The sequence below is a fragment of the Calliphora vicina genome, chromosome 5 (genome assembly GCF_958450345.1).
Source record: "Calliphora vicina chromosome 5, idCalVici1.1, whole genome shotgun sequence".
NCBI lineage: Eukaryota > Metazoa > Arthropoda > Insecta > Diptera > Calliphoridae > Calliphora > Calliphora vicina.
In genome coordinates this window covers 74,639,439-74,652,860 of record NC_088784.1, presented here as the reverse complement: position 1 = coordinate 74,652,860, position 13,422 = coordinate 74,639,439, and the positions used below count along the sequence as shown (strand labels likewise).

Here is a 13,422-nt window from a genome sequence, read left to right as displayed (position 1 = left end):
TATCTGGCGTCTACTCGATATCCAGATTGGTACATGAATGCCGGGTATCTCTTAATGAGATGGCGAGACATTCTAACCTGGAGTTATTCTGGGTGCCTGGTCACTCTGGTGTACCTCGCAATGCTATTGCGGATGAACTGGCCAAAAGAGGTTCACGTCTATAAATTGACGAGATCAATCACTTGGTCGGTTTACCGCTTGCTGTAAGTTAATCATACAGCGTAAATTATTTGAGTCTGCTCAGCTCAGATGGTCTAATTTGACAAATTGCTCGATACCGAGACTCACTTGGCCCGTTTTTGACCATCATAGGTCAATGTTCCTCACGGGGCTACCCCGGGCTAGGCTACGAGCTCTGATATCAGTGACGATTGAACATCTCCTCCGTCTTTACCCTGCCATAGCAGGGGTGCGGACTGCGACAATAGGTAGTCCATTTTTGCACGGCCTAGCGAATCTATCTACTCTGGATGTTAGGAGGATGAATTCGTTCATTCGTGCGTTGGTTTGGCATTGAACCCAGTTCTGATATGTGAAGGACCTCTTGAGGTCCTGAGCATGATCCGTAGGGTAACACAAAGGGGCCAATTTAATGGACCCAAGTGAGCTGGTTGATAACTAGCTGCCTTTATAACATAACCTAACCTAGGGCTATACAAATGTTATTTTTTAAAAAAAATGTGAGACTTTGAGGGGCCACCCACAGATCCCCATTCCGCCTACGAAGCTGAACAACTGTAAATCAATTCGAAAACACCTCAGCCGAGTAAATAGTACAGCACAGCATAGAAGAGTGGACTTGATCAAACTATTTTAATAACAAATATTTTTTTAGAGTCAAAAAATAGTAAATAACGAAAATTATTATATCTTTATGTGCTATTTAGAGAGCCTAGATATGTTCAGTTTGCATTGGTGTGTTCACAAGAATTTCTCAGCTTTGCCGTGGCTACAACTTTGCTAAATATTGGTAGTGAAATAATAGGAGTCCCCGTATGTTATTCTAAAAAAAATAAAAAATTAATTTTTCTTCTTAAATTTTTTTCAAAAAAGTACATGAAAAATCAATTTTTTGACAAAAAAAAATTAAACTAAATTTGTTTGATGGACTCTTAGCTATATTATTGCTATATGTAATTAAGCAGTATAACCAAGTCTGAATTAGCTGTTGACCAAAAACTGATGACACCTTTTTTAAGGGCCCACTGATTTTTAAGAATTTTTGGAGTCCCATAAAAAAAAATTGGTCACAAAAATCGCCAAACTGAGTATAGGATTTTACTACCTTTTGATAGTAGAGTCGCAGCAATACCGTCAAGATTTTAGGGTGGTAACATAAATTTTCGACAAGGCATCGGACCTTATCCGGACATTATAAGGAAATTTCTTGTATTTTTAATAAATATAATAAAGTTAAAAAATGTTGCTTTAAATTAAAATGTTTTTAACAAACAGTTGACGACTAATCATAAAATATCCTGCTAATGCCACATACTATAACCAGAAGTCAGTTCACTATCAATATCATTGGTATTTTTATACCCTTCACCATGAGTTGCAAGGGTATATATAAGTTTGTCATTCCGTTTGTAATTTTCACATTTTTCATCTGCGACCCCATAAAGTATATATATTCTGAATCGTTATAGATAGCGGAATCGATATAGCCATGTCCGTCTGTCCGTCTGTGTGTTGAAATCAACTTCCCGAAGCCCCCAAATAACTTACATACACAATTCATACATCAATCAAAACATTAAAAAAAAATTTTGATTTTGTTTAAATAAAAATATTTAAAAAAAAAATATTTTTAAGTATAATTTGGTGAAGGGTATATAAGATTCGGCACAGCCGAATATAGCTCACTTACTTGTTTTAACTAAAACTTAGGCATGAATTTACTTTTGCACATGTATTTGCAATATACATAATAATTTATTTCCCACAACCACTTAAAAGGCCTATTTCAGCAAATGCCAACAACAGTGAAAGTATGCTAAAGTTTTGTACAACAATTTAATTTCATTTACGGACATATAAAATATTCATTACACAAGGTCAAGAAATATTTACTGTTCATAAATATTAAATTGTTCATAACGCCTACAATCTACAACAATTAAATATACAAAAAAAAACGAAAAAACACTTACCACATTCTGCAAGTACATACATATTTTTAACAGCATCGTATGTGGTTTAGAGGAAAGTAAATGTTAAAATAAAATAAAAATAAATACAGAAATATATAAAAAAAATAGAAGCAAATTTTGCCATAAAAACGAAACCACAGAAGCATATTTAAGATGCCACTTAAGCAAAATGGAAGAAAAACGCCACAATTTTAAGTGAGATGTTGAACAGCCACATCAAAACAATAAAAGCAAAAAAAAGTGTGCTATAAAAATAAACAACAAGAAAATACTCGAATACTTTAACCCTGCTGGCCCTGGAACTAGTTCAGCAGCAGGAATGTAGCATTACGAAAGGGTAAGCTGTCAAACGAATTGTCATTCTGCGCACACTTTTTGACATGTTTACATGTCATACAAAATCATCATCATCTAGCAAATCATCATGAATAAATTGAGGATTGCACAAGGCTACCAAATTATCCAAATTTACTATTAAAATTAGACTTAAATTTGTTTATTTTGTTTGAAAGTTATGAGTTTTAACTTTTAAGCAGAGAAATATTTTTAAAAATCGGTTATAAATGCGGCAAAGTGTGATGACCCTTATTTATACCTTAAATGAGAGTCACCAGAACTGCTGGGTGTTATTTACACACACGTACATATGAGTCCATCAAATCATGGACAATTATAAATTACACAAAACTGTTAAAGTATTTAGTATCCACAGATTGTATAAATATTTTGATAAAAAACCAAAACAAATCCTCTTAGTGAACTAGTGGATTTGAAAAATTTATTATTTTAAGTGAGCGATTGATAAAAAATAAATAAACAAAACGATAACATTAAAATAGATCTTTAAAAACAGTTGAGTAATGTATTTATAGAGATAAATTATACAACTAAGTAAATAAAATTTATTATTAAAATTTGCTAAAATAATCCATAAAAAAATTTCTGATGCTAGACCATTCGTAATTAACAGTGAATACCGCTATTCTGTTCATTGAAAATTAACATCTATTATTTTTCCAATTATTTTGTAAGAGGATTTATCAAACGCTAAATGGATCCAATAATCGATAAGCCAGCATTTTAAAATACTTTTTTTATTATGTAATGAAAGAACTAAAAAATTCTCTCCCGGAACTAGTTCCAAGTACGATCATTTTGAAAAAAAAACATGGAAGAACTATTTCTAGAATAATTCTTAAGAAGAAGTGATAGTTATTTATAATCAGTTCGGAGGGTGAAAATTGCAAGTAAAAATCATTGATTAAAGAACTGGTTCCAGAATCGTTCCAAGAAGCTGACTTCATAACGATTCCATAGAACTTGTTCCGAAGGAGACAATTTCAAACAAAAACAAACATTAATAGCAATGCAAAACATTTCCAATTGAATTTCATAATATTCCAGTTATATTTTAGAAGTTTTTCAGAAATACTCCAGCAAAAACTTTACTTACTTAATAAGCCAGCAAGTAATATTGGAGCCAAGGCATAACTACTTATTATTTGACTGAAACACTACTTACCTTTGTTCGAGATTTTTAAAAAAATCATGGGTCAAGCTTACAATCAGTTAAGAAATAAGTAGTAAGTTCACAACAAGAATATTTAGCTAAAAAAAAAACACAAAAGATATTGCTTGTGTGGGAATCGAACAGTCACATTATTTGCCTGTGTTTGATAGTCATGCTGCTAACTCACTGCTCCATGTACGAGTTATTTTATTGTAAGTTAACAATAGTTTTAACATCAACATATAAATGAATATGATATGAACAAAAAAATTAATGGCTTTGACAGGTGGCGAACCACTAAACTTCAGTTTTCCAGTCAAACACACTAGACAGCTGTGCTAAATGCAAAAGTTCATTACATACCTGTATAAAAATAAATACTTATTCTAGTAAATAAAATAATGCATGAAATAACTAGTTGTCATTACAAAAATTCACAAAATTTTTGTTGGGAATTTATGGCAACACAACTTTGTCAAAATATGCAATGACATTTTAGTACATTCATGAACGCATAAATGATTAGTTGTTTTGAATTGAAGAATTTCTAAATTTACGTAAAATAAATCCGCCAAATTTACCAAATAAATCCGTCATTTCTACCAAAAATACATTTTTGCGCCAATATAATTGTATAAAGAACTCACACAAAATAATAAAGAATCAGAAATAAAAACAATGCCCAAATTTTACAAGTTTTACGCATTGAAAAGCATTTTCATGCAATAATGAACTTGCGACATTGCCTAAACAAAATCCATTAAGTTTATGAACACTATGCATTGTAGTGTTGCTTTGCAAAATGCGTTTATTTCAGAATTATTAATTTATACTTAAAAACTTCCGCGAATATTTGTTATGCAACCTCTTCCATTTTCGAAATAACGGTATATCTCGAAAATACGAGCTAAAAAGAAGGTTGGCACCACTGAATTCAGCGTACCCGTATTAGTTTAAGCCGCTGGGTACCCCTTTTGACAGAAAAACAATCTCAATTTTATGCACAGTGTAATTTTTGTACATATAAACTTTACAAGAGAATACAAAAAAAAAATGTTTTATAAAAACTTTGATAAAAATATGAAAAAATATTGATCACAATGGGAGAAAAATACAACTAATTTGTTTGAAACAAGGATTCACCGAAAAACGGCCAGACATGAAACCGTAATATTCAATCGTGACAACGCTCGGTCCCATGTTGCAATACCTGTTAAAAAATATTTAGACTGATGTGGTTGGGAAGTTTTACCTCACCCGCTTCATAAACCATCCCGTGTCCCATCCGACTAAAATTTGTTTCGATCGATGCAGAATGCTCTCTCTTGGATACGCTTCACTTTGGATCAGAATATCTGTATTGGCTTGATTCGTTCTTGGTCATAGATAACCATGGCCAATACTTTGAATAAATTTATGTTGTACAAATGTTTAAAAATAAATGCTAAAGATTTGAAAAATCCCACATTTTTAAGTTATACACTCAATATAATGTACAAAATTTAAGCATATCGATGGCGTTTATCCAAAATGGTTTATCTGCAGATTTTGTAAAAATGATTTTTTGACGCCAAACTATTCCCTATGATTCATTTTACCTATGGTATGAATTTCTTATCAAAATGTTGATTTGTTTGCGACTTGTTCACATTTTTTGTTTGGTTTATCTACATTAGAGTTCATTTGTGACCAGTCACTTCATTTTTTTTCGGGTATCATAATTTTTCTGAAGGTTTTTGCGTAAATAAAAATAATGGCGTACTTTTTTATTGAAAATTTTCACTCCTTGTGGTGATTCAACGCACCTAAAGACGCGGAATTTGAGCACATTTTTCTGTACAGCAAAATCGGTTGAATAAATTGCAAATCTGATTTCACCAGTCAATTGTGAATTAAAAATTAATACAATTGATATTTTTTGAATCCCTAAAAATAGTTCCAAAAACCCACAATAGGGGGCGCAAATCTCATAAAAAACAATAAGAGAATTTTAGAGTTTTTAAACATGCACGATGAAAAGGAATTTTAAGCTTATCAAAACGGTACCAATATTTCATTTCTATCACAACCCGTTAAAAAGTTGTCTATAACAGTATTTTCTATAAAAATGTTGTTTATAATAGTATTTTCTATAAAAGTTTTACTAATTTTTAATTGTATTTTTTATGAATATTTTTATTGATTTAAATATAAAATTGTTTGAATTTGTACTCAATTTGTACTCAAAACCAATTACTTGTTTTTATTGTTTTATTAAAAAAATTGTTTGATATTTGGAGGATATTCAAATATTATATTTTATTAATAGTAATAATATTTTAATAAGAAAAAAAATATTTTTTTTTCAATAAAAATATTACGAAATGTAGTGTTTGATTTTGTGAATTTTGTGATAGGTCCTATTTCAGTAAAATATTTGTTTGATTTTATAAATTTTGTGTTTGAATACGAAATTTAGCTTTTTCTGTGTGAGTTTGAAATCGAAAAAGGTGTTTGTTCAAGGTCATGTGACGATTTCAAATAAACAGCGAGAGACTACAACAAATTCCAAAAGGCAGAAAAGTTTTGTTTACAAATTACAAGAAGACAAAAAATTGCAGATATGTCAGAGGATGTTTCTCTCGACTCTTACCATCCCTTATTCAACGCTTAGACGTTGGATAATGATTAAGAAGTTCGGTACGAAATCTGACTGTTGGCGCCAATCTCTTGTAAATATACACCTCAAAGAATTTATTGACAATTTGGAAAAAATTAAGATTCACTACTGTCGAAGAAGCAGCTCCAAAATGTTAGTAGCTTCTGCACTTAAAACTAAATCCGATATTTACAGACACTATGACTTAACATGTAATAATAAGCAATTTCAACCGGATTCAAAATTTACTTTATCAAATTATTTAAAAAAGAACTTAACCTTATTTATGCATAGAGAAGATCAATGTTATATGTATATGTATTGGTTTCAAAGTTGAGCAGATTCCAGCTGAATTATACAATGAACACATTTAAAAAAAGAACAAGCTCGTCATGAGAAACAAAAATTATAAAAATAAAGCTTCCCAAAACCTGTGTCATCTTATTACAATGGACGTTCAAGCAATCAAACTATGTATGTCCCAATATAAACGCATCGGCTATTTATTATAAACAAAGCTTGCAGGTTCACAATTTCACAGTATATTATCTTTAATAGAATCAGTGCACTAATTACACTATGCAACAAATGAAGACTTTTGGAAAAACACAAGATCATGACAGTATAGGTTCGACTCTACTACCAAAGGGTAGTAAAACCCTATACTCAGTTTGTCCATTTTGGTGACCGATTTTTTTTTATGGGCCCCCAAATTTTCTGAAAATCAGTGGGGCCTTTAAAAAAGGTATCATCAGTTTTTGCTTAATAGCTAATTCAGACTTTGTGATACGGCTTAACTTTATATGGCAATAATATAGCTAAGAGTCCGCCAAATAAATTTTGCTAAAATTTGTTTCCAAAAAATAGATTTTTCGTGCACTTTTGTTGAAAAAATATAGGAAGAAAAAATTTTTTTTTACTTTTTTTAGAATAACTTCCAGTGACTCCTAATTTTTCAATAACTATATTTTGCAAAGTTGTAGCTCCGGTAAATTTGAATAACTCTTGTGAACATATCAATGCAATCCGAACATATCTAGGCTGTCAAAAATCACTTTGTAGCTTAAAATTTTTAGTTTTTTACTATATATTATGACTCTAAAACAAAATTTTTTTGTTAAAAATGTATGTTCGAGTGTAAAAGATAACAGAAGAAATACGCAAGATAGGATTTGATTTTATATCTATGGTTCCTTGGGGAAAATTTCTTAGAATTTCCCTAATATACGTATATACCTCATGATTATATCAATATAATAGTTGGTGGCAAAAAATAAGCAAACCGTTTGATTCCATACACTTTTTTTCAAAAACTTCAACGATGAAAATATTATACGCTTTTCCAGTATTTGTCCTAAGAATGACACAACTGTTTGAAAACTAAAATCACATTTATATTTACCGACTGGTAGTGTAAAATACAAATTCAGTTTTAATGCTGAGTACAAAGATCTTCCAATACGAATGAAAAGATACCCAGGATAAATAAGACCACAATCACTTCATCACGAATATCTTCCAATATCCAATATCCACCAATAAACGCAGTTGTTTTAATGCTCTTCGAAATATTATAAAATTTTGATTAAATGTTTATTATCTCGAGATATCCTTATTCATTTTTAATGTTTTATCTGTTATTGCTTAAAAATAAAGCTAATCTTAAGAAAATAGAAGATATCTTTTTTGTAAAAACCTTTTTTTCAAGTATAATTGCTTAGTTCAATATCATGTGTTCAAAAAAAATGTGTATTTCCTCCCATGCCCTTTGCCGCACCTTCATAATTAATAACTCTTATAATAGTATTTATTTTTTTTCAAAGAAATTTATAAATATGAAATGTGTTCAACCTATTCTGTGATATTAATGAAATTCGTGTTAATATTTATACAATTTTTTTAACAAAAAAAAAAAACAAAACTAACTAATGCAATTATTTTTAACCAGAGAAAATAAATAAAATTATTAAATCATGCTTTTAAAGCTAATCATTTTAGTGAAAAATATGGCTTTTTCAATTCACTTTTTTATGAATAGATATAAATGGTTTACATCTATTCATTTAACAATATTATATTTAACTCCCTGCTGCATATGTAAATCTACTGCCAAGTAGAAATGAGATGAGAAACTATTTTTTCATTGTGTAATCATGTGCACACGTGTGCAGATGTAGTAAATACTGAAACCACAGCGTATAATTAATATTAAAATCACAAATTAAATTTACAAACTGCAATTACTCATACGTCACGTATTACATTAAAAAATATATATGGCTTCCTTTTTTTATTTGCACTAACAAATTGTTCTCAAAACTTAAAAATTATTTTAAGGCAAAAATTTTGGTTTGCAAAAAAAAAACGACATGTTAAAAGGGCAACACACAAACGTAAATTAAATATTAAAAAAATAGAAGAAAAAAAACATGATAAAATGATTTTCTCATCATACGAAACTCTTGCTCATACCCAAAGCACTTAAAATGATTAATGAAATAATCTTCTTTATTCTTTATAGCCAACAGGCTGACACAGTAGAAACACATATTCTTCGTACTCTGCTCCTACTCCATATAGAACTTTTTTCCTACATCCTTGTGTGTTTTAAATTTAATGTTTTATATAAATTTTTGTTGCTTTGCACTTAGTTTACGCCCTCTGTTCTTTTTTTACTTTAATTTACTTACAGCAATATGGTGCTTGAGAAATGGAACGAAGAATATGTTGAATTGCGTGACATTATTGATAAATGCCTGCAACGTATTTTGCGCGGAGACACTGTGCTGGCAAAAACAAAAACTCTAACGCCCGATATGCAGCAATATTTGCAAAAGTTGCGACAGACACAAATGGAACAAGAAGTACTGAAGGCATTGGGTAAGTAATCGCAAAGCTTTATTATTATATGCATGAATATGGATTTATTTTTATAAGGGTGGTCCTTATTTTGCACCTTTTCGATTTTCCATGATCCCAAACTATGTCATCTCAAAACCAAATCCTTTTCAGAAAAATGTACAAAATGAAATGTTGAAAAATATGCTGAGCACTACATCATAATTTTTCTAAATTTTTTCCTGTCCAGAAATTGTATTTAAAATTAATACAAACATCTGCTACTTTAATCAACATTTCTGTTTACGTAATATAAATTGTAAATAAAAAAAATATATTTTTCAATCGTAGGCATTTATTTTCATTCCACTGAGGTCTCATTAATTCAATCCATTAAAAGTGAAATGTGCTGAATGAAACCGATTAACTGTTTTTGTTCATTTTTATTACGCATTGCTAAATAAATTAAATTAAATAATTTTATTTTAATCTATTTATTTGTTTATTTGTTTCGTTTCCACAGAACTTTCCAATGAAAAAATTCTGGCCGTTTACCGCGAATGGTCATCAACGCAATTGAGTGTGAAGGGTGCTGAGAGTTCGGAACGTTTGCGTACATTAAAGGATCAACTGACAATGAATTTATCAACAGACAATTATACAACATTAGTGTGAGTATTGTTCAACAAATAGTTAAATAATATTAATTATTATAATTACAATAAACAAGCAGATTACTTATGGTTTAAAAGCAGAGGTGTTACAGTATGATTAAATTTTTTTATATAATCATCGAATCTCTACGGCAATGAATTGTAATTTTTTGAATGCATTCATTTTACCCAAAGTTACTTCATCATGAATTCGTTCGTATTTTAAATTTAATGAACTTTTTGAATTCAGGATGTATTAAAATCCAAACATGAATGATTCACTTACAGCTCTGGTAAAAACGTACCAACACACCCCACATCCCCAAAAAAATGAACAACGGAAAATGTCAAGACTAAAATTTTAAATAAATTATAATTTTTTTCCATATTCGGCTGCATCTCGTTTAGTTTCAGTTTTTGGCAAGGTTGGCCACCGATTCGAAATTGTTAAAAGGTAACTGTAATGCTAATTGATATTTGCTGTTATTTCTGTAATTTTATTTTAATAACAGTAATTTCGGACTAAAAATAGAGCAAATTGGTTGTAACTGAGACCACAATGTTCTATAAATAGTCTAGTAAATATTCTCAAATCGCTCTTTCCGAGCGATAGCCACTTTTGTAATCTTATTTTGGATAGAGGAATTCTGGAGAAATCTGATTTAACACAAGAAAGAATTCTTCTTCTAGAATAAATCTTCGGGGGATGCTAAAGACATGTACAAGTTCATGCTGGGTCCTTTAGTTCTCAATATAGCCATCATGACTAGATACACAGCACAACCCTTCATCAAAATATGTATGGGTGGCATGTATGGACTACATCAAGAGCTCAAGTGGGGCAGAGATCCCGCAGTCACTTGTTCCAATTAAGCGACGCACAGTGGTATGAGAAAAAAATAGGGAAATAAATCTGTAACTTCTAAACCCTTAGTCCGATTTTAATATATAGAATCTTCTCATCGAGCACTACATAGCTATCAATTATCTCTTATTGCTTAGGAGATATCCGCATTTTAAAATTAAATTTTCAACATTTTTTCCCACCCTACTCTAGTTTTTTGATGACCGCGGTTCCAAATATTTCCCGATTTTCGCCATTTTTCTTTTATAGGACTAACAACAGATGTATATATCAAATAAAGGAAGAAGTGTTTAAAAATCATAACTGAGTCCAAAGTGACATGCATTTGAATTTAAAAAAATTAAAAAATGCGATTTTTCGCTATATCGCTACGACGAGGTTTTATGTAGTGCTCGATGAGAAGATTCTAAATATATGTCATTTTTTTGAAATCGGAACACAAACAAAGAAATATGATAATTTTTAAGATTGACCATACCCGAGGTGTCTTACTTTGGGGACCCCTGGCCCAGCTCCTGGTGGGCTCATGAGGTCAAGATTCAAAACTTAAACTCGACAACACTTCCCTTTTGCGCATGTGAAATTTCATTAAAATGGGACTAAGGGTTTAGAAGTACAACTGAGTAAAAAACACAGTAGCAAGGGCAGTGTTGCCGATTCGTGTGTTGTCATATACATTTACTTGTGCATAATTTCTCTAGTGGTGTGAAATACTTTTCTGGTAATACACTTGTAAAATAACTCATGTTCGTATTTTAATTTCGGTTTGATTCATGTGAATGACACTAATACATAGGCAGTGCCCGTGGGCGTACTGTTGGAGACCAATGATCTAGAGGCTCACATGATCCGTTTATGACCATCATAAGTCAATGTCCATTTACGGGTCAGTGCTTAATTGGTGCGCGTGGAGACTGAACACTCCTTATACTGACTTCTGTAGAAGAAGTCATGACAAAGACTCACAGTCGTAGTCTGGGTCCCTTGCTCTATCGAGGACCCGGACTACGACAGTGGGTGGTCCTTTAATGCACGGTTTAACGGATCTATCGAGAGTGGATAGAAAGATTGATTCGTTTATTCGTGCGTCGATATGTTTAGCACCAGAACATTATCATGTAGGCTATCACAAAAGGACCAATTCATGGACACAAGTGAGCTGGTAAAACCGGCTGCCTTTATAACCTAACACAACTTGGTGGTTATATCAAAAGAAAGCTCCATCGTGGACTTTCCAAGTTGATAGAAAAACAAAGGATTCCCAGCATTTCTGCGTATAATGAGTCAAAATCGGTAAAAATAATTTTTAACCCCAGTTTTTTTTCACAAAAAAAATTTGTTTTACCATAAAAATCAAAGTCATGAAGATAATCCCGCTCTTCTAAGACATACACCCAATATATTCATACAAGATATGTGTCCGTCAGATATCTGAGGCCTTTGTAAATATAATTTCAACAGTAAATTATATTTACATAAACAGTATGATAGCAAATGAATATTGTATTAACTACTCTGCAGTTCATTGCACTTGTTCCGAAACGTCGAATTAGTTAGCCACTGAGAACTACTACTAGTGAATTTTCAACCCACTCGCAACGTTATTGACTGGTGAATTTGACATGGGGACGTCATTTTAGGTGGCCGATTGGCACACTCTGCATAACACTTCACTATTAAACTCAATAGTTCAAATATTCCAGCATTTGAGAAAAATTAAATAATTTTTCAGAGAGAGGTGTTGAACTCATAGACTATCGTTTTCTAGTGAAATGCTCTAACCACTAAGACACGGAACTCCTATTCGTACTACTCTCTATTTGTTATTAAGAATTGCATGTGAGTCTACTCTAATTGTTTGCAATTCTGGATCGTTATAGATAGCGAAGTCGATATATCCATTTCCGTCTGTCCGTCTTTATGTTGAAATCAACTTTCCGAAGCCCCCAAATAACTTACATACATTATCCATACATCAATATATCGGGAATTCATCGGCCCATAAATGGCTGAGATATTAGGGAAAAACCGGAAAAACCTAGATTCTTGGCCTATTTTTGATCTACATCTGTAAAACTAAGGCATTAATATAGACAATATGGATATCTAATGATAGATATTTCAAATGCATATATGTATATAAGGCTATAGTAAGTTTGGACCTACAATGGCTCAAAATGGGGAAAACTATTTTTTAACCCATATTTTTTTTCATAAAAGATTTTTTTTTTTGTCATAAATTCTTTTTTGAACAATTTATTTTTTTAAAATGAAAAAAAAACTTGGAAAAAACTTTTTTTAAAAAAATTAAAAAACAATTAAAAAAAAATAAATTTTGTTTAAAAAAAAAATATTTTTAAGTATAATTTGGTGAAGGGTATATAAGATTCGTCACAGCCGAATATCGCTCTCTTACTTGTTTTGTATCAGTTTCGTTAAACGGTTGTTGTTCCAGATAATTAGATGATTGGTCCGCTGTAACGGGTCCTGCGATACATGTACGATGTGGCCATAAAATCCAGTCTGTTGTTATTTGTGCCTTGTATCAGTTTCGTTAATTGGTTGTTGTTCCACCTAAGTAGATGATTGGTCTGCTGTAGCTGGTCTAGGATAATGGGGCTGCCATCTTTCGATTCCCTCTGTGTATTTTGTGTAGTGGTGGAGAACCTTGCTAATCTTTGATTACTACCTTTTTCGGCGGGCTGTCTGATCTTTACCATGATGATATCCTCTTTTCCAGGGGTCTTCTTGGATAGATTGTTTAG

At 31.4% G+C, this 13,422-nt stretch overlaps 1 protein-coding gene across 2 annotated transcripts in view; it reads left to right on the top strand.

Annotated features, from left to right (window-relative positions):
* LOC135960413 (protein qui-1) overlaps positions 1-13,422 on the top strand; it is a 342,666-nt gene that overhangs the window by 217,349 nt on the left and 111,895 nt on the right. For both annotated transcript variants that reach the window (XM_065511703.1, XM_065511702.1), the window contains 2 exons: positions 8,994-9,181; positions 9,663-9,810. In XM_065511703.1, coding sequence (XP_065367775.1) covers positions 8,994-9,181; positions 9,663-9,810 — 336 coding nt within the window. The remainder of the gene's footprint in view (positions 1-8,993; positions 9,182-9,662; positions 9,811-13,422) is intronic.